The sequence below is a fragment of the Pithys albifrons genome, chromosome 4 (genome assembly GCF_047495875.1).
Source record: "Pithys albifrons albifrons isolate INPA30051 chromosome 4, PitAlb_v1, whole genome shotgun sequence".
NCBI classification, from domain to species: domain Eukaryota; kingdom Metazoa; phylum Chordata; class Aves; order Passeriformes; family Thamnophilidae; genus Pithys; species Pithys albifrons.
The window spans coordinates 77,546,916-77,569,863 of NC_092461.1; the positions used below are offsets into that span (position 1 = coordinate 77,546,916).

Below are 22,948 nucleotides of genomic sequence, written 5' to 3' on the forward strand. Positions count from 1 at the left end.
ATTCCACACTATTTTCAATAAATGCAAATATTTTTATTCTAGAACTACCTCAAAAGCAATCATATGTTGTCCTAAGCAAGTAATATAATATCTACATCAAACACTTCGCAAGTTCTTAATTTTAAACTGGAAAAGTCCCTATAATTATTAGATGAAAAACAAAGTCCAGAGTGCCAGCACTGAAAGCTCCATCAAGAGCAAGAAGAGCTACACAACTGTGCTGGCCCACGAGCAATGTAACTACAGAATGCAGTGATTACCAGAAAGGGCTACTCCTGATGGCTCTGTTTTTACACCACTCTAGTAATGCTGATAGATGCTCAAGACCTTAATGTTGTTAAAAAGTCAGTCTTAAATAGATACCTATGTCAAAAATTTAGTAATTAATAAAATTTTGTGCTGGCATTGTAAAAATGCAAATTCAAATGTAAACGAACTGGTTATAGTACACATATCCTCCTCTTTCTAAATGCTTAAGCATTACAGGATAAGATTAAAAAACATCCAGCAAATTAAAATAGTAACTTTTATGATGATGCTTTTACTTTACAATCAGAAGACCACTGAAGCCATTACATAAGCATGCAAAGGTTCATCTTCTTATTAAAACCAGCTTTACTTTTACCTTTCCTCTACGCCCATTGCCACCATCTTGATCTTCCCACTGCCAGTCAACTCCTCGCACCACCCTGGCACCTGCAAAGATCCCTCTTGCTGTAATTTTCTTTGATTTACGTCGAGACTCCAACAATACCCTGAAGTTATTAAAAGAAGAACCCACAAATGTCAAGATATGAGAGAGTGTCCAAAACAAATCTTCGGGGATGGGAAGGAGAGCATCTTGAAACCAAATAACCCCGAAATAAAAAATAACACCACAACTGCAGATTTCAGTGCGTGAGTCACATAAATTCAATTCTCAACTTCAACAGCAGCACACAAGCCAAAATAAACGTGATTTTCCAAAATCTGATTAGTTTTTCATTTTAACAGTAATTTCTTCTCCAAACTTCCTACTACCAGCAATCACCTCATAAACACTCATATATAAATCAGTACTCTTATTATTAAAATCATGCAAAGTCACACAAACACACTTCTGTTTCTCTTAGATGCACCCTGGGCCAATACTTCTGTTCCACAATTGCCCTGCCACTTTTATTCAAAATTAAGACTATCAAGAGCTGTATCTCTTTACCCTCCTTGTCTCAGTTTATTTTCTACATGCTTTTCACAGCATCTCTTGGCAAATTTAAAGTCCATGTATCAGCATCTATTTTTTCAGTCATATTATGTGATTTTTCTAAAGCACATCTCTTTTTCCCTTTCATTAGACCTGAAGCGCATAAGCTCAAACAGAACAGTTGATGGAGTATTTAACTAGAAATAATAGAAGCAAAGAGAGAAACATTTTCCCGTCTTGTCTGTCATCTCAAACTCTACCAGCTTTTGTGTAACAAGACTTCTTGCTTCATGCTAGGAAAATGTTGCCAGACAAAAGTATTTTTCACTTGACATTCGGAGTGTTTCCTGACTGCTTCAGAAAGTCTCTCAGTCTCCTGCTGAACTTTTAACATCCAGCAGATGGCACACAAGGGAAAAGTTAAATTTTTACAATGAATGCAGCAAAGAGCACATGAAAACATTGGCCATCTTTGTCCTGAGTAAAATAAGAGTTATCAAAACCACAAAGAAATCCTGTTTAGGGCAGCTTTTCAGAAAGTTCTAAGCATATACAAAACTGAGACAAAAGCAGCATACATCATTTTGGTGTGCCGCCCATACAATATCCCAGACTCAAAAATAAGACAGGTAGAACTCATGCTTCCTGTCATCCAAATGTTCTTAGAGACTCTCTTGCCATTTTTCCTGTGAGATATCCCTCAAATCTAACAACACTTCTTGGCTCCTTTCTCTCCCCTCAAACAGTTAACTTTCATCGATTTTCCTAAGCTCAACTTGATCCAATAGAAACATCTCATTGGCAGAAAATGTTGCCTTCTAGATAAGAGCTGCAAAACAGAGCTCAATGGGAATAAACAAAGAAAGGGAGAAAGCGACAAGATGCAAGAGATTTCCAGCAACATTATAGATTGTGTACAATTTTATCTCCAAAACTAAAACTTGTACTTTATACACCATAACAAACCTCTTAAAACTACAAAGGAAATGTCGGCTTAAGAAAAAAAAATAGTCTGGCAAGCATTCTCAAAAGCAAAGAAAATTCTAAAAATAAATAAATAGAAGAACAGATTTGTGTTTCGTTATCTGTTCTCCAATAATTACACTAAGCCAACCCTTTCAATTCTTGGATCCAAGTTCTAAGTCTTGATCTGCATTCAACATTACAAGAGACACTAAGCTTATGATGGCTATTTGGTACCTAAATCTACCAGTGTGAACCTTTTGATTAAGCCACAGTAAATCTGCATCAGTAAAACTTTAAGGCAAACATTCAAGAATATAAACACAGACCCCACAAACAAGACCATGTGAGAACTCAGGTTATGTGCTCCAACCACATCTCCTAACTGTAAAAGCACACCACTACACTACAACATACCTGTAAAACCTCACTTCGCCAAGAAGAAGAAATAAATGTTGTCCCACACACTTCTCATTTAAATAAATATCATAGCTAACAAAAAAGATTCCAATGATTTAATGAATGAACATGCATGACACGTATCAGAGAAGTGACACCACAGCATGTTGCCTTCACACAATGTTTTTCCGTAGCTCTCCAAGTATTTTGTACCAGGCAAATATCGCTGTTCTCACTTGATGGATGGATAAATCATGACAAAGGGGACTCTGGATTCAGACAAGTTATTTAAAGTCAACAGCTATGCAAGAACACATTAAAAGCAATTTTGTTAAGAGTTTTCACTGGGAGACAACAGATGTTAAAAGCCATGAAAACAAAGGCAAAGGTAGAACAACCTTTCACAGCAACTTTTCTCTGCTCTCTGTAGTGAACAGCTTAAGCAGTTCAAGTCCGAGTTTTTATTTCCAGATCATTCTGTTTCCCATAACCCACAAGGTGAGTATTTCCCCTCAAACTGTCTGCACCATTTTTGAACCTAATTAAGCTTTTGAACTAATTAAACTTTTGCATTCAGAAATCCATCGACATATCATTTTTGTTTTAAAGCTGCTATATGATAACACAAGCAGTAGAAAGACTGCAATGAGGTTCAGCAAAACTGAATAATCATATCCTAACACTTTTCTGTACCCCACTCTTTCTAAAAATTCCATGTTTTCCAAGCTCCCATGATCTGTCCTAGCTACACTCCAGCACAAAGGGGGATAACCAGTAACAGAATTAAGCTTCAAATTACTACGTCATCTAATCCAAGTGTAACCAATCCGCAGTTTACAATTAAGTGTTCCTGGTTAATTTGAATGGAGAAAAAGATACATTTTACCTTTCACTTCCTGGTGTGGTAATTCTGTAAAAACGATGCCTCAAGTGATGCTTGTCCCCGTGATAGCAAACTGTGCACAAGTCATAATTGGTGCACTCCGCACATTTCCACCGGATGCCAATGATCGGTTGCTGCCGACAAGTATCGCACATAGTCCCGTCATGCTTGATACCTGTGAGAGACAAAGGAAAAAATACTAACAACCTTGCTACACCACAACAGATTTATGTTGCACACCACTGAAAGTTGAAAGTACACTAAAAAGTTAACAAGAGAGAAATACCGATACTCTATCAGCTTAAATGGCTGGGGGGAAAAGATCGTGGATTTTGATTCATAGAGTCATAGAATCGATTGAGTTGGAAAAGACCTCTGAGATCATCAACTCCAACCCTTGGTCCAACCCCAGTTCATTTACTAGATCATGGCACTCAGTGCCACGTCCAGTCTCGGTTAAAAAACCTCCAGGGATGGTGAATCCACCACCTCCCTGGGCAGCCCATTCCAATGCCTGATTACTCTCTCTGGAAAGGATTTTTTTCTGATATCCAACTTAAATTTCCCCTGGCAGAGCTTAAGCCCATGCCCCCTTGTCCTATTGCTGAGTGCCTGGGAGAAGAGACCAACCCTCACCTGGCTAGAACTTCCCTTCAGGAAGTTATAGACAGTGATGAGGTCACCTCCGAGCCTCCTCCAGGCTAAACAACCCCAGCTCCCTCAGCCTCTCCCCACAGGGCTTGTGCTCCAGTCCCTTCACCAGCCTTGTTGCTCTTCTCTGGACTCGCTCCAGCACCTCAATATCCTTTCTGAACTGAGGGGCCCAGAACTGAACACAGTACTCAAGGTGTGGCCTCACCAATGCAGAGTACAGGGGAAGGATCACTTCCCTGGTCCTGCTGGCCACGCTATTTTTGATGCAGGACAGGACGGAGATACTACTCCTAGTCTTTCAGCTCTACTCGAGATCAGCACTGAGATCATATATTTCAATGTACTTTCACCAAAACCCAGAGCAGTTTATATGCTCCAAAACCACCGTGATGTAAATCAAAGCACAACATACAACAAAAAACAGGAGATTGGATGAAGTGTAGGCTCAGGAGGAAAGCTCAGTGTAGGCTTAGGAAAGAATGTCTTCATCAAACCACTGGAATAAATTGAAACACCACAAAAACTTCAGAATTCAAACAGCAGCCCTGCAGCTAACCAGCTGTGCACCCAAAGAGCACTTTAGCTCTCTAAACTGAGATAATGAAAGCACTAAACCTCTAAATATTATTCAAAATTTCCTAGAAGCAGGTTACTTCAAAATGAAACAGGTTTTGTATCATCTGCACTAAAAAAGAAACCAGGTAATGAGAAATGTACTTTCACAGCACCTAATTATTTTTAAATAGCTGCCATTTTCTAATGTCCCTCCAACCTTAGTGCACATAAAATCCAGTATTCCTGATCTCTATTTGTCATTAATGTTTTTTACTATTTAAATTTCATATTAGTTTTTTACTTTTACATCCCTGCCATGGTTATGTTCACTTTTGTCATCTATTCCCAAATCCTCCCTGGATTACTTAGCCCACCATTCCTCTGTCATCACTCCTTTACGTATCAATTTTACAGCCTTGTCCTGCAAGTTTTTTAAAGCCATGCTCCCTCTTACAAATGTGAATGAAAACAGAAGCAATGCTGCTCAAATTGCTATTTGAATTTGTTACAAATTCCTCTTTTGTACTAAACATAATTAGGTGGCTATACACTATCTAATAAAAGGACATTTTAACAGCAAGAAGCACAAAGGGCATCTACACCACTCACTTATGCACAGAAGACGTCAAGAGTGATTCAATTACTTCTCAGAACCAAAAAATCTGGTTTCCAATGGACTTATTACTCTCTACGGAACTCTAGTAAGTCAAAATTCCTTTGTACCATCATGACAACACTGCCATCAGGTAAGGGATACCATAAACCACTTAGAAAATCATATGTTTACACTCCAATTTAAAAAGCAATAGCAACGTTTTGTTCTTTCCTGTTCTTCCACTCCAGACAACTTTTACACTACAGGCTGACTCCAGGCAAACTGAAACAAAGAATTCTTACAGATTAACCAGTTAGATTTCAAGAAACTGCACGCAAACTCCAATCAAGTGTTTCCACAAACATAACTAATCTATTAAATACACTGTTTGGACGCAGCCAGCTGACCAATTATTATTATAAACACAAAATGCCAGATTTGCTAAAGCATGTGTCCTGTCTGACAAGGGTATCACAATATACACAGAGAGGGAGGGGATTATTGTATAGGAGACATGGGAGAAGTGGAGGAAGAACAAAGAATGTGTATGTATGGCCAGACTTCATGAACGAAGCTTTGGAAAGGGCTCTCCCCAGGTGGGTGTGCCCTTCCAGCCTGCGCAGTGGATTTTTTAGGTAAGGCACAGCGTGCGCAGAACTGACCCCACTGTTTAAGTCCTGAGGTTCATCTGCCATAGCCAAGAGAGCTTGGACAGTGACAGTGAAGTCCTCGGGACTGTCACAGCACCCGGTACTAACCGGGGCTGACCCTGCTGAGCATCCGAGATGTGACGGGATGGGATGGCAGGGAGGCATTGAACTGCCAGGAGATGGTCCCCACTGAGACTCGAACTTGAGACCTTGGGATTGAGAGTCCAGAGTGCTCTCCATTGCAACACAGAACCACCCATACAAAGAATGTATTTATTAAAAAAATCCCCAACAAACAAAAAACTCAAACAAACAAAAAAAACCCAAACAACAAACCAGACCTCCCAAGTACCACTGCTCAGGAAGCTATTAGATTTTTTTAACTTGCAAAAGTATTTACAAATAGCCACTAAAAAAATCTTGACTAAGACAATTTGCCTTAAATTGCTCTGGAAGGGTTAAAAGCAAGAATAAATGAACAAACGTGTAGGATAAGTTGTCTATGATGGTCTGCCTTTAAAATATTCTGACATGTGTGACTTCATGATGAATTATGCAGCTTTTCAGGTTACAAAAACTACTAATGCAAGCACAGAAAGCTAATCAGCTCTTCAACAGATAACACCTAAGTTTTCAGTATTAGCAGAATACCCACATAACGCTTTCCACGCTGCACTGATGGAGGCACACACTGGCTGAGGGATAATTCCACATCAGGATTCCATTTCCTGTCGCCAGCCCCTCCACCATCTTCCCTTGTTCAAACACAATTGGCTAAATATTTTTCATCAGGAAAATAACACTTTGGATCAACCACAAGAAAGAGGAAATAGATGACAAAATAATTCTGGTCTAACCTCTATAGAAAGCAAATCTTCAGAAAGGGAATAAACAAGAAGTTTCTGTAATACTCATGAGTGTTATGTGAACATAGCCAGGTGTGCTCCCTACAAACGTGCTACTTGTCCGGCCTCTACCTCTGGCAAAAGGCTGCCTTCCCTTCTAAATGTAAAGTTTGGGTTTATATTCTTCTAGCTTCTGTTCAGCAACTCCAAAAATTACTACCTTATGTTTCTTTTTCACAATTCTACCAGGAAAAGGGGACATTCAAGACTCCCAGATCTTGGCAAATGGCTGCTTTGCAAAGTAACAGGATTTATTTGCAAGTAATCAAGCAAACAACCTGCACTGCTGATGTATCACACCCCACCACTTCATCTGCTGAGGTACCCACTATTCGGGACCCAGCCGAAGCTTTCTTTCTTCCGAAATCTCATTTCTTTTCAGATTTTTAGTTTATCAATCCCAATGCAAATATGGCCACACTAAGAGGCAGCTAATACAGTCAGAACAACGTGAAACCTCATACCACAAATTACTCATTGCCCAGATGACCACATCGTGAGCAGAGAGCTTACAAGAGATTTTTCATGTAATGCACAAATGAGTTTTTAGTTTTAAGAAGACTATCCTAATATCTTAGTACTGAGGCTATTTAGGTTTTTTAAGAAATGAACAGTCTCACAAAGCTGGTAATAGCCTACAATCAATAAAAGACAAGAACAGTACATTTTGTAAGTCTGTGAAGCATTGCTCTGGCATACACATATATGTGCACATGTATCAATCTCAAGTTTCTTGGGTTTTGTTTTTGGCATGTTTATTAATAGAATGAGCTTCAAACATTACTTTTATAACACAGTAAGAGTTCCTGATGCATCACTACTGTTTCTGGCTGCACAGGCCTCAAACTCGTCAAAGAAGCGACTCCGGCTGTGAGCGCTGCTTTTAGGACTGTGTAATCAAAACTGGTTTTTAATACCTCAGAGAAAGAAGTCCCAGCAACAATTACTTTAATTTTGCTTTTTACTACTATATTTTTAAATTTAATTTCCCTATAAACTAACAATCATGTTGTGACGGTATATTTATGAATCAGATTTTTTTTAACTGTAAAAGCCATGATTTCATACCCTGCAAAGTATCATCAAACAAAAAGCCCTCTCATACCCTGCATTTCCTTGCTCAACAGCATCACTACTGCTACTACCACTAGAAATTCCTGTCACCTAATCCCACTTACATAAATGCCCCTAGAGACAGTATCAAACTATCATCCAGAGTCCTTTACACTAAACAACGGATAGTCACTACCATGAAGCAAAAAGTCATTACAAAAAGGTGAAGAAGGGAAGTGATTTGCACAAGACTACAAAGTGAATCAGTAGAAAATGCAGGATTTCAGTCCAAATTGATGACATCCTAATTTTATTAACTTTGGTTTTTTGCTGCTACTACTTCACACGTTGTTACTCTTCCTATATCCAGGGAATCATGACCTCCAAAGTAACTCCCTCTAGCAAAACCAGCAGCCTTGGGGAGTTCCATGCATTAGTTCCATGAGGATGATGCACGTATTGGCCAGAAGCCTCAGAAAGAGAAATACCATTTTGCTAAGCCTGACAACAGCAATGTTTATGAGTTTTCCCCACAGCAATATACACAGTCCTACCTGAAAGAGAAGTGAAAATTCTAACACAAAAGTATAAACAGAAATTAAAATTAGGAGGAATAAAGGAAAAAAACAACCAAACAAAAAAATCACCAAAGCAAAAGCCGGGTTGGAACACTTAAGACTGAATATTAAGTCTAGGCTTCCAAGCAGTTAAACCGGATACCGTCTGCTCGCGAATACGTCAAGCCGAGCTGGAACAATGAGCATTCGAGGCTCATGTTCAACATTCATGCAGACACTTCAGCAGTCGAGCAAAGCAGTCCCACTGGTTTCTACAGGGTATCGAATGCAGGTAAAGTTTCAAAGCACGAATGTCTGTAAGACAAGGACTGACAACTTGAAAGACTACTCAACTTCTTGTTTTAAAGTCCATTTCAAAAGGATTTTCAACTTATTACCCTCTAAAACAAACAAACAAAAAAACAACCATGAAGCCAGCAGAGAGGAAGGTATCCAGTCACAGAAAATTAAAACCATCTCAAAGCCTCACCATGCAATACGTTTTTTTCTTAGCAACATTTTTTGTAATTAATTAGAATTAATTCCATGACTCCATCTCCTCAAAAGTCTTTGAGCTTCAACCCACTCCTATAATTTTCCTTTCTGTAACACCACACATGGCTGGCACAAAAAGATGGTCTCCCCATCACACTCTAAATGAAAGACTCATCAAAAAAGCAGTACTTCAACAAATCAGTCCAACCACCTCATTACTGAGGCAATCCTACCCGGTCCAAAAATCACCTTCCTTTATTTCTAATGCAACTTGACAAAACAGATATTTTTCTTTGTGAATTTTCACTGTAAAAACAGGTGCTAAAATGAACATTTCCCTGCAGTGTTTGCAACACTTACACTGCCGCATAATGTCAGTGCAGATCTAAATCCATTGTCCAAAATGTCTGGATTTAAAGCATAAATATCAAGCAGACAAGCAGTTAAAAAAATGGACGAATGTTCTCTATTCCCCCCAGTACCCTCCTTATTTTACAGCAGGTCTGGCAATACAGATAAAAGGCAACGTGCAGACTACGAGACAAAACAGAATTTCAACCACTTAATCTAATCTTTAGAAAAAAATACTTCTCTTTTGTAATCCTCTCTATGCTGGACTCAGGAACGACTGTCACCATTTCACAAAAAGCGCTCTAAAATATGAATTCAAGCACAGGGGTGGGGTTGTGAAAACAAACCCAAACCTTGATGTATCACCCTCTCGGCTGCCCCTCTCCACCGATCCCCCGGGAACAGCGGGAGCCGTCCATGGCAGGTCCCTTTCGCTTTACCTACCCAATGTAGCAATCCCGGGACAACTTCTCCTGTCCCCACGGCCCCACGCCACGCACCCGGTCCCAAGTTCTCGTGTACACACACACACACACGGACACCCCGCGCAGGGAGGGGAGGGTGGGTGACTCCCCCCCGAGCCTTGGACCAGGCGTGGCCCCGAGAGGGTCAGGAGGATCTCCCCGGCCCCGGGACGGGACCCGCAGTGCCCCCGGGCGCTGCCCCCCCGGCCCCGCCGCCGGGAGCCCCTGCGGGCCGTCCCCGCTCACCGGTGGGCGCGCTGTCGAGGATGCGCAGGTCGTAGGCCCCGGAGCAGCGATAGTTGGCGGCGGTGCCGTTGTCCCACACCACGACCACCTCCTCGGGGCTCTCGAAGCTACGCACGGTGCCCACATGGCCCTCGCCGCCATCCTGCTTCCCCCACTTCCAGTCCGGGCCCCGCACCACCCGGGCCCCGACTCCTTCCACCATCACCCGGTTGTTCCGTGAGCTGCTCATCCCGGCGGCGCCCCGGGGCGGGCGGAGGGGGCGCACAGCCCGCAGGCGGCGGAGCGGGACCCCGATGGGGGCGGCTGCCTCGGGCGCCGGGCGGGAGTCTCCGTCCGGCTCTTCTCCTCGCTCGCTCCCTTCCTTCCTTCCCGCCTCCCTACGCGCCCATTCCGGCCCCAGCGGCGCCCCCCGCCCGCTCCCGCGGCGGCCCCGCGCCCGCCGCTACATCCGGGACCTGCGCCCGCGACGGCGGCGGCTCCAGGGAGACCGCCGGGGCCCCCGCCCCGCCGTGCTGCGCATGCGCGGGTGCCCTGGCCGGCGCGGCGGTGCAGCGCCCCCTGCGGAACAGCGGCGGGCACTGCCCTGCTCTGCTCCCTGCCCTGCCCTCCCCTCCTCCCGGCACAGCACTGCCCTGCCCTACTCCCTGCCCTGCTCTCCTCCCTGCCCCGCTCTCCTCCCTGCCCTCCCCTCCTCCCGGCACAGCACCGCCCTGCCCTACTCCCTGCCCTGCTCTCCTCCCTGCCCTGCTCTCCTCCCTGCCCCGCTCTCCTCCCTGCCCTCCCCTCCTCCCGGCACAGCACCGCCCTGCCCTACTCCCTGCCCTGCTCTCCTCCCTGCCCTGCTCTCCTCCCTGCCCTGCTCTCCTCCCTGCCCTCCTCCTTGCCCTGCCCTCCTCCCTGCCCTCCCCTCCTCCCGGCACTGCCCCGCTCTCCTCCCTGCTCTCCTCCCTGCCCCCCTCCCTTCCTCTCCCCTCCCCTTCCCCTCCCTCCCCTCCTCTCCCCTCCCCTCCCCTCCTCTCCCCTCCCCTCCTCTCCTCTCCTCTCCCCTCCCCTCCCCTCCTCTCCCCTCCCCTCCCCTCCCCTCCTCTCCCCTCCCCTCCCCTCCTCTCCCCTCCTCTCCCCTCCTCCCGGCACGGCACTGCCCTGCCCTCCTACTTACCCTGCTCTCCTCCCTGCCCTCCTCCTTGCCCTGCCCTCCTCCCTGCCCCGCTCTCCTCCCTGCCCTGCGCCGCTCTGCCTGCTCTGTCCTCCCCTCCTCCCTACTCTCCTCCCTGCCCCATTCTTCTCTCCTCCCTGCCCTGCCCTCCTCCGTGCCCCGCTCTGCCTTCCCGGCTCTCCTCCCTGCCCCATTCTCTCTGCCTTCCTGCCTGCTCTGCCCCGCTCTCCTCCCTGCCCCACTCTCTCTGCCTTCCTCCAGCCTTGCCTTCCTCCCTCCCCCGCTTTCCTTTTTCTGTCCTGCTCTCCTCCCTGCCCCGCTCTCCCTGCCGCGGGAAGGGGAGCAAGCGGAGGAGGGCGGAGGGGCTTGTTTAGCCCTGCCGGCAGGGCTGCCTCGGGCTCCTCCAGGTCACCAGGCTGGCGATTCCCTCTGGAATCGCGGAGTCGTCCCCAGGGCGGCGGCGCCGCCGTGCCCGGCGCTGGGGTGATGTGGTGCTGGGGTGATGTTGTGGAGCAGCTCCCAGGGCTGGGCTTCCCGAACTGCCCTCCTCCTCCTCCATCCACAAGTTGCCCGTGTCGCCTGTCCTTCAGTGGCAGAGGGATTATCAATTACATTGGGTCAACGAAGTGATGCGCGGTCTGGCTTAGGTGAATGGATGTGGCTCTGAACAACCTGATCTAGTGGAAGGTGTCCATGACCATGGCAGGCTTTAAACTGAAAGACGACAGGTTTAGGTTAAACATGAGGAAGAAATTCTTTACTCTGAGAGTGATGAGGCACTGGAACTGGTTGCCTAGAGAGGCTATGGGTGCCCCATCCCTGGAAGTGTTCAAGGCCAGGCTGGATGCAGATCTGAGCAGCCTGGTCTAGTGAAAGGTGTCCCTGTCCATGGCAGGACAGGCTAGAATGAGATGATCTTTAAAGTATCTTCCAACCCAAACCATTCTATGATTCTGAGATTCTATGCTTCTAAATCTCTGTAGTGTTTTCCTCATTTTTTAGTTACTTTTCTGTGCTGAAATCCTATATTCCAACTGTGGACATGAGTCTTGCATGCTAGGGAGGTGAGTCTGGTGGGGCTGTAATTCTGTAGCTCATGAGCAGTTTTAGCTGGCATTTGGGTGCCCCCAAGTCAGTTAAAGGGTACCTCCACCCACCCTTTCCACCTCGGAGCATCACTTACACAGAGGAGGAACCTGCTTAAATATCAAGCACATACCTGCAATTAAATTCTTCATCAACGATTCTCTTCATTAGCACTGTTGTGACACTCAAGAATTTCCTTTATCCACACATCCTTCTCTCTTATAAAATCCGGTTCTTCATTTTAAGAAGAGTTCTCCAATTGTTTTTGTCTCTCTCTAATCCTGTTCTGTGCTGCCTCTTTGAAAGCATTCACCTTAAAGGACAAACAAGGATGAACCAGACAAAATAAAATCTTTTCTTGGTCAACAGGGGTATGGCTGATAGAACCCAGCTCAGCTACCCTTGTGTCCTGTGTATTTTTACTTCTCTGTGCTTTCTTTCACCTTCGTGGTAATTCATATGGATAGAAGAGTCATTTCCTGAACTTTTTGTGTAGTTTTTTACCATATGTGTAGCAGAGAAGAATATGAACATGTAACCACCAGACTACCACCACATTCCTCACAAAATTGATGCCGTGAATGACCCTTCCCCCCAAAAACAGGACTTCGAGCCACGTTAGTGTAGGGTAAGATAAAAAGTAAAGGTCCTTTAACCCATGCTAAGGCTAAAGAATGCTGCCTTAAACAGGAAATCTTATCCTGACAATGGGCAATCCCAAGCAGTGTCAAATTTCTGCTTCTGCAGAGAAAACCTCAGAAATCTAACAGATATCACCCTAGAAAAGCATGCAGTTGCCAGGCAGTGTGGTTTTTTAGCAGATGCTTCTCCTCATACTAAGGTACCCACAGCTCATGCTAGCTTATTACATTGGTGCATGGCAGAATTTCCCAGAAATTCTGGACAGTTCTTGGTTTATCAAAGGATCTATCCAGGTTCTTAGGGGCATCATTTTCCCATCTGCCTCATTCTACTTTTTTGTGCTTTGATTCATGCATATCTAAGGATAACCCAGAGCATGTTTCTCTATTACTCTTTGATACAGTTGGACAAAAAATGTATGCCAGAAAAACCCATCAAAGTCTGAGATCAGAAGAGTTCATCCCTTACAATTATTTTTCCAAGAAAGTTATCTCCCAAATTACAGACTATAACAGAGTCTGCTGCTGCTGCAGTTCAGCAGCAATGCATGTGGGTAGATATTACCCTGGAGCTTCTTCTCTCCCGATAATCCTTCTACAGACAACTCATGCTCTGTCACAATAACCCCTGTGTCTCCTCTACTTGCCTGCTATTTTTATGTGATGATTCACTGGCAAAAACAGAATCTCTAAAGATGCCTGGATTATTTCAGAGATTTCTTAGATAAACACAAATATAGGTAATAATTGGAACCCAGCACCAATTGGACTGAATGTGAATGCTCCCCCAATTGCTAACAGGGAGTTTTCTGCAGCTCAAAATACAGTACCATTTTATTTATGTGGTAGAAAATAAAGACTGGATAGACTGATTTGATATATTCACTTGCCAATGACTATGACAACAGAGAATGGAAAAGGACATAGCTTTGGGGAAAAGTTTATTTGTCAAGTTACTTAGGACATTTAGTAGTCTTTTCTGATACTCTTCTGGTATCAGCACAAGAATATATGTCAGCATTTATACTAGAATAATAAGCAACAGAATCTAATTCTGAGTAAGCACCTGAAGACCATTTGAGATTTGCAGAAGGATGGAGATAGAAGAATCACAATGTGATAGTAAAAGGAAAAAGAGAGCTTTGCATTTTGAGAAGTTGAAGTAAAATTAGAGATAAATAAAATAAGTAAATGCATAAACAAGATGAAGATTCCATAGGAAGTTGGATCAAATTAACATGCTGTGACTAGAAAAGTGACAGATACAGCATTTTCAGATATGTATCAGCATTTTTTTCAGACTGGGAAACTAGTCATAGTAGGAAAGAACTCATATTAATTTTTTAGTTTAAAAAAGCTCTTGTTGGCTTAAGGCCTTTTGTGAGGCGGAAGAGTTTAGCTCCTTGGCTGATTGGTTGTACTCAGGTTGGACAACTTGTCCAGAAGGATGCTGCGGATGACAATATCAAAAGCTTTGCTGAAATCCACAAAAATTGCATCTACCACATTCCCTTCATCTACTAGATGTGTGACCTTATCACAGAAAGATAAACAGGATTTTCCCTTGTGAACCCATGTGCTCACAGTCCAGGTAATTGTCTGTCCTCGGATTGTGGGGGAAAATGCCATCTAAAACCTCACTACTAGAGGTAGAGGATGGATTTTTTTCTTTGCTTTCTTTCCTTTTTGTGTCTACAGTCTAGAAATCACACTCACTCATAACCCTCCTCAAACCCAGCACCAGCAGAGAAAAAGGACTGTGTGGTTTTTCCCCACCGTTCCTGTTATGGGAGGAGGCCACCAGGGCAGACTGGCAGAGCAGTAATTGCCTTAAGCTGCTGCAACAGAAGCAACCGAAACTCACCTGCCAAAGGCCTTATTTGCCTGAACAGTGCTACTGCAATGAACCACTGCTGCCTGCCCTGTGAGGCAGTGCTTGCTTGGAACACCTCAGGTAGTCATGACAGAGCAGCTGAATCACAGGCTGGAGGAGGGGAATCCACAGTGCTTTAGGCACACTCACCTGCAATTGCAAAGACCCAATCATATGCATTCAGTGCAGGGATCTGAATGAACAAAATGAACTACTGAACAAGTTCCCTTCTGGCTACCCAAAATTATGTATATTGCTGAGTCATACCATCCTCCAGCTGTTGATTATGGTCTTCCTTACCACTTCCTTCCATATTAGAGCAACACAATGAGAGGCCAAGAGAAATGCCGAATCCAGTGCTGTGCATTCTCTAATGATATCCCTGCAAATTCCTTGTTTTTATGGAGAGCATATTGACTTTTTGTAAAAGCAGCTGCTACTCTCCTGGAGGGTTAGGCAATCCTCAAGACAACACTCATAGAGTTTGAGAGATACCTATCTATGCTCCTGTCCACCTAACTGTTCCAGAAAGCTGCTTGCCTAAACTCTGCCTGGGCGCCTTTCTGTTCTGTAAAATGTCATGCTCCAGCAGGAAATCCTAATGGAAGTATTTGCATGGATTGAAGAGAGACACTGACAGAAGTTTTTCTGGACCATCTTGTTTGATTAAAGCTGAACTTGCAGTGTAGGATCTGGAACACGCACTGCAGGAAGGGTACTGCCTGTTGCAGAAGAGAATTCCATGTGAAAGGCCTGCTTCTATATGTTCAGCTTCTTGGAAAGATAATTTTTAATTTGTGGAGTTTTGAGGTTTTGTTTACTATCTTGCATGAATTCTGAGTTCTTAGAATTTGTCATACAAAGGATATACGTAGATAGCTTCCTAGGACTTGAGAAAGAGCATCTAGTTTACATATAATGAGAAGACTGTAGTTTTCTTTTTAAAATATAAAGAGCTGATCAATTTATCCTGCTCTGAGGCCAAAAATTCTGCCTTCTCAGTTCAAGACTGAGTAAGCAAGTTTTTTATTTCTTCTCTTGCAAAATGAAGGCATTCTAGATTTTAATTTTATGGTTATCTCCAGAGGGGGCTTTATAATGCTGGGTTTTTTGCTCTGGACAAAAGTATCAGAGAAATAAATTAAGAAAAAGTAAGCAACTCCCTTGCTTTTATTGAAATGTGCCTACTCTTCTGGGTGGAACTAACTCTACTACTGAAGAAGAAAGGTAGAAATATTGGCAAATGAGATGAAAAACACTGTTTTACTGGAAAAAAAGTTTGCCCCAAGTGTAAATTTTTCTTTTTTTTTCCTTTTTTCCTTTTTTTTTAAATGAAAAGTATGTAACCGATCTCTGCAGAAACTTATGTTCTGATGAATTTGTCACATCTTTTAAAATGAAAATGTACATAATGCATATTTTCTGAAACCTGAAGTACCAGCTAGGAACTTTAGGGCATATCCTGTCTATCCGTAGTTTAATGTCAAAACCAACCCTAATTCCTCAGCCTCTGCTGCCATCGCGTGGCCACGAATAATCTCTCACTAATGTTCGAATTCACCCAGCCTCGTAACCTGTTGCACTGTATTTCCTCCCCTTTACTTACCGGATTCATTACCCATAACACAGTAACATTTTCTTCCTCAATTTTCAGAAGTGTAATGAATAACTGGCATTGATTTTTTTGTCCCAGTTTTCGCAGATTGAAATATTTTTAATGCCAGATATTGAGCAAGTTGGCATGCAATATAGCAAATTGCTTTGGTGTGTTTCGTTTTCACTATGCTATTGGCATCCTCTACGAACCTGTTAATTAGAACACATGTGTTATCCCACCGTGTCCATAACGCTGCTTCTTTCTGTAATGAGTTCTGTCTGATACCTCTTTTCTAGGAAGAAAAAACAGTTCAGCAGAGAACAGACTATGCATACATCAGTTTGTTTTCTTGCTGTAAAACAAAACTAATCCCACGGAGATGTTCTAATAAAGAAGGAACAATTTTCTGCATCTGGCTAAAAACTTCCACATGTTGAAAAAAGTGGTTTAGAATAAAGAAGATCACTTTTCCATAACAGCAGCATCCAGGCATCTTCTTCCTTGGTTAAGGCTTTACGTTTTACTATGCTGAACTATACTGAGTGGAGAGAAAACAACATACCTGTGAGGTTAAGCTTGGTTTTAAATACTCAAAGACAAAATAAAGTAAAAATTCTGTAGCAATCCAGAGCGTAACACTACAAAACCATATACTCATGTTTGCACATCTACACAAATTCTGCTACTTCAGCATACATTAGAGGATTAAAAAAAATTATACTGATATTTTCAAAGGTTTAGCCACATGGTGTTTTATTCATAGATGATTTTTAAATTAGTTGATGCATTGGAAGGAGGAATTAATTTCTTTCTGATATTAAATTTCCTGATTGCAAAGATTGTAAAGAAAGTACTTACTTGATATTCTCAGATGTAATCTGAACCAGATAGGTCATATTTTTAGACTGATAGGAAAATAAACTGTCTCCATGACTCATCAAGATATTTTAAGAATGTTCCTAATTTATGCGCATGATAATTTTTGTTGCAATTAATGGGGATAATCGTGTCCTTACAGTCAAGCACAGGTCTGTCTTGTATTACAAAGGCACTCAATATGCACTAAGTAATGCCTGAAAGATGACTTAAGCACCAAATAATATCTATGTTTTGTCATAAGAAAATAGTCCCAGTCACAGCATGATGGAATCCTAAATTCTAAGAAGTAAGATTTCCAGTACACTCTTTTGTTGAAATCTGTATTTAATAAAAACACACCTAGAAATTTAAAAAAAAATTTAAAAATCTGCTGCTGAACAAGCCCAAATGCTTTGCATAAAGTTAATAAGTCTAAAATACATTTCATTTAAATTTGTGTATAATGCTGATAAATAATTTTTACCTGTAACATGAAAAAGAAAATCTAAGAAATTGTCTAAAGGAAAAAAATTACTTGGACATACTTCTGACTCTGCTGAATTCAGCTGGAGCCATACCATTGATGTAGGCAGAAAAAGTTTACCAAATGAAAACAGAAGTTATTTACTTGGGCGGGTTAACATTATAAGGCATTCTAAAATGTTTGGGCTTGAAATGCAAGATGAAAATTTTTATCCTCTTTGAAGTGATTATGAAGGAACGAAAATAGGTAAATAAAATTGAGAAGGTTTTACTGGAAGCTGCAATAAATATTCCTTGGAGACAGAAGGAAACTCAACCTAGATTCAACATCCAGCTCTACTGTACTCCTACAAAAGTTCTCTAAGTCCTGTAGTAGCTTCTGTTAACATTTTTAATTTAAAAAAATTGGTAAGAAAAATATTCTGAATATATTTGCTCACTTTCAAATTATTTTATACTGGACTGTCTCATATTCTCAATTTTCAGCATGGCCTGGATCTTTGATTTCTGAACAAAACAATCAATCCTAAATTAATTAACATTTCTGAGAATTATACTCAGCTATATATCAAAGAATTTTAATGTTCATTTTTACTCTTCTGTGAACATTCTACATTACACAAAACAAAGTTTCATCGCTACTATTTAAATGTTAAATAATACTTAATATTAAATAATTTTTGTATATTTTATGTTGATTAATCAAATTGGCCTCATGCTCTACTAAGCAAGATTTTGTGGTTAGCAGTTTGCCAGCTGTATTCAACAGCAGGGAACTTCTTTCATGTATATTAGATCCTGCAGGAGTCACCCCAAGGGAAACAATTATTGAGAAGTCTTCCTGTTGCAGCGGCTGCTGAAGATATCTTCAACCACCTAAACAGAGAGAGAAACAATACCTTCTACACCTGCTGAATTTAAATACATTTTAATTGAAGGAAACACAGTTAAGGGAAGAACTTAAATCAAATTATCATAGAGTTGTACAATGGAGTGGGTTGAAGGGACCTGGAAGATCATCCACTTTCAACCCTCCTGCCATAGTCAGGAACACTTCCCACTAGACCAGGTTGCTCAAAGCCCCATCCAATCTGATCTTGAACACTTCCAGGGATGGGGCATCCACAACTTTTCTGAAATCTCTGAATCAACTCTCTTTCAGCTTAAAGCCAATTATCCCCTGTCCTACCACTACAAGCCTTTTTACAAAGTTTCCAGCTCTCTTGAAGGCCCCTTTTAGGTACTGAAAGGCTGCTGTAAAGTCTCCCCAGATCCTTCTCTTCTCCAGGATGAATAACTCCATCTCTCTGTCTGTCTTCATAGGAGAAGTGCTCCAGCCCTGTTATTACTTTCACGGTCCTTTTTCTGGATCTGCTCCAACAGGTCCACATCCTTCCTGTGCCAAGGACCCCAGAGCTGGATACAGTACTCCAGGTGGGGTCTCACAAGGACAAAGAAGAGGGGGAGAATTACCTCCCTTCCCTGCTGGCCACACTCCTTTTGATGCTGTTTAGGATGATGTTGGCCTTCTGGGGTGCAAGTGATTGCCAGGTCATGTTGAGTTTCTCATCCACCAACACGTGGCCCAAAAAAAGTCTTTGAATCCTGTGTTCCTTTCAATTTTACCACTGTAAAGGTCTGAGAAATAATACTTCATGGGAGAGTGAAGAGAAGCAGTATGGAATAAAAATATATGAATGCATGGGAATATGGAGATAATAGCAAGAGTAGGAAAGCTCAAGAACTGGACAAGCAGAAGCATTATTGCTAATGCCACAATTATTGATTTTTTCATGAGCACCAGGAGTACAATCATAAGCACAGTCTGGCTTTTTAATTCTGAAATTTGAAGAGCCTCCAAGATTGAATATTTTCATTGACTTCATTAATTCCCTATTTCATTCATATTTTAAGGAAAGAAAAATCTATAATATGTACGAGGAAAGGCTTGAGAAATGATGAACTGAATTTTTCAAACACACTTTTTTTCTCCCATTTCCCTGCTGATAATAAATATCAGCAACATTAAGTGCCTCCTCCCCTGCTTTAATGGAAAACTTTGCAGATGTTTTATGCATGGATTTGGAGCTTTTTAAGTATTCCCAAGATAGGTCATGCTGACACAAAGATGTTTTTCCCATTTTTAGATGAGTGCTAAAGTTGAACAAATATTAAAAGAATATCATCAAACAGAACCTCAAATTTAAAACTTTGAGGTGAAAAGTCATTTTGCCTCTCCTCAGAGGTACTGCCTATTGAAATCCATTCCAAGAGTGGGGATAAAGAGAACTGCAGTGGGACCAGCTTGCAACTGTCTGCTGGAATGTCAGTAGGAATGTAATGACTCTGCCCCAACCCCCAAACGATCACAGAACCACCTCCCCAAACAAAAAATAACATAAAGACAACATACTCCAGCCTCCTAGTTAAAAAAAGCAAATCAAACTGTGACTCTTCAATTGCTTCTGTCAATTATTATCTACTGCTTAAGCAAAATAAATTGGGAGACAGTATGAAAGAACAATCTTGTGCCCTTTCGTTTCTGCTTAATCTATAATCCATTAGTGGTGGGTTGAGGCAATGGTTTTATGCAGCACTTAGAGAGCACAGACCATAGTGCAAATAGCAAGTCTCTCTGGGAATGAAGGACTCTCTTCCTCTGAAAAAAATGCAGTTAAGAGTTCAAAGTCACCATCTTGTTTTCACACAGGCACAATTTGCAATGACTCACTCGCTTGCAAGTGGTTGTAATATGAGCAGAATACAGCCTTTTCTTTATCAGCTCTGCAGAATGTGTTGTAGGCCAAAGAACAATCTTTTAAAGACTCAAAATACCCAACACTGGAACTTGAGGATCTGATGGGGATTGCTTGAAACAGAAGGAAGTTATTAACGTTATTGCTATTGTCAGTGCAGCAACATGTTTACACAGAAAAAAAAACAACAAAAAACTACAAAGCTCAGCCCTTCTCAATACATATAATTTGTTTCTGTTTGCCTATGGCATGTCACATAGGCCTGGCCTTGTTAATATTCCATGAGTAATCAACACAAGCTAGGTAGGAGTCAAAGATAAACCTCATCAACCCTTGTGCATGGATCTTTTTCACGCACACAGTCTCTCTTGATTGTTGATTGAGCCATTTAACTACTGGTTTTGTATGGCTCAAAGGCTCTCTCTAACCATCAACAGCCAAGGATGACTCAAGGATTCATCAGCTTACTGGGGAAAGGATTCAAATGCAAGAGAACAATCTACTGCAAGTAACAACTAGTTCCCTCCTTCAGATGTTGCAGGTTCCTCTGCATCCTACAGTCTAATTCTCAGTTCATTCAGTCCTCAGCCAAATTAGTGTCTCCAAAGATTTCTATGTTCAAGTGACTGATGAGGCCTATGTGTTCACAGAACTAAGCTATTTATTCCAGCTGTTCACGCTGGAGTGTTCCTTCATGATAAATCCCTTTATCTGATGTGTATGACATATATTTCCAGAAAATCCAAACCAAGACCTCAGCATGGCTGTTCTCCATCAGCTGAGGAAGTGTAGTGTCGATGACAGTGGGTGTTCCACCCATTCAGTTTCCTATTTCTGTAGCAGCTGCAGGGAAAGGAAACAAACTCCAAAGAATTCCTGCTTCTGCTTACAAATTCACATACTCTTTTGAATGGCTGCAGTAGCTCTGCTCCCATGTCTCCAGAAACTTTAGACAGCTGATTGGATAGATATTTTAAATTTTTTTTCAGATCTCTGCAATACTCTCTTCTTAGTTTACCTTTCTTAACATATCAATTGATTACTTTGCATACTTTGATTGTGCTGATTCTTTAATGAAAAATCCTTAAAGCTGTATAGACTGCTTTTACTTGAGAAGGTGCTAACTAGAAGATTTCTTGTTGATGTTTCCAAATCCCACATCCAAATAAGCAAAGGAATCAGAAACAACCATTTGATTGCAAAGTCTTTAGATATTACAATGGGGCTTCATGATAGTTGTCAAAGCAGAGCTGGAGTTCCCCATTGCTTTAAAAAGCAGTGTTTGGTCACTCTGTATGAAAATGATAGCACTTTTCTCTACACTGTGGAATGCTAAAATCCTTTTCAGTACTTCTCTATGGTAAAGTGTGGAACAATATCCAAGAGCTTGTTCATGGTGAACAAGATAATGTTGGTTATGTCAGAGTAGAAGGTCTACAGTAAGATCTGTCCTAGTAAGGAGGAACAATTGAAAAAGGCTGGGATTTGTTCGTTTGTTTGCCGGGGAGTTGATTTTTTTGTTTTGTTTTAGCTGGTTTTTCTTTGGGGGGGGGTTTGTTCATTTGTTTGTTTGTTTAATTTCTAAAATTTGGATATAGCAAGAAAAACACAGATAAGATATGAAGTGAAGAGTCTCACCAAGCAAGGTCTGTCTTCTCTCAGCAGTTCATGGATCTGAGCCATAAAATACGGAAGTGGGAAAGTACTTGTGTTTCCCATGGTGCATGCATGCATCTTAAATAGCAGATGCTCAGTGCCAAGATCTTAGTGCTATCAGCTGTGCTCCCAGGACTTTGCCAAGGAAAAGATGCAGATACTGTGTGTCTTCTGAAGCTGAAAGGGGGAGCACCTAAGTTAATAAACATGAGGGCCTACAAGCAACAATCCATACAGCTGAAAAGGGAGTAAGTATAAATTCTCTTGGGAGGTAAGACATACCTCTACATCTCTCTGGTCCTTACTAATGCCTTATAACATCAGTGATAAGTGGAAAAGCAATTGCACACTTCAGTGTCATGTAAATTATTTAGAGAGATATTGCTGACTAACCAGTGCTGCACTTGGGAGCCTCAGTATCTCCTCTTCCTCCTGTATGGTACAAGACTCTTGTGTCCTCTGCAAATAACAGCGTTTGGGAAGGGGACACGCTGCCTGCCCGGGAAAGACTAAGTTTCCACAGGCCTGCATGAGATGCTCCTTGCGGTTTTGGAGGGGTCCCTTTCCTGTCTGACCCCACGCGCCCTCCCTGACTGAGGGAAAGCGCCGAGCGCGGTGACACCGGGGGCGGCCCGGGATGGCACTGCCGTGGGGCGACCGATGCCGCTGCGGGGCCGCGGAGGAGCCGGTGCTGGCGGCGGCCGCAGAGGCCCCGCAGGCCGCCCAGGACTGCCTCCCCTGCGGGCAAAGCTGCGATCGAGCCCGCTGCCGGCCCCTGCGAGCCGGCTCCAGGACCCGGAGGAGGGCGCGGGTTGGTGCGGGGCTGTGCGGGGATGCCGCCGGCGGCGCTGCAGCGCGGAGCGCTTCGCGGCCAGCGGGAGGCGGGAGC

General features: G+C 42.6%; 1 protein-coding gene across 3 annotated transcripts in view; it reads right to left on the reverse strand.

Annotated features, from left to right (window-relative positions):
* Positions 1 to 10,542, reverse strand: part of MIB1 (MIB E3 ubiquitin protein ligase 1) — a 75,958-nt gene extending 65,416 nt beyond the window's left edge. For 2 of the 3 annotated variants that reach the window (XM_071554688.1, XM_071554687.1), the window contains exons 1-3: positions 9,954 to 10,542; positions 3,432 to 3,603; positions 626 to 755 (exon numbers count right to left, since the gene is read on the reverse strand). In XM_071554688.1, the coding sequence (XP_071410789.1) occupies positions 626 to 755; positions 3,432 to 3,603; positions 9,954 to 10,182 (531 nt within the window). In that variant the 5' untranslated portion in view covers positions 10,183 to 10,542. The remainder of the gene's footprint in view (positions 1 to 625; positions 756 to 3,431; positions 3,604 to 9,953) is intronic. The other variant, XM_071554686.1, reaches the window with a different exon arrangement.
* Positions 10,543 to 22,948: the final 12,406 nt, after the last annotated feature.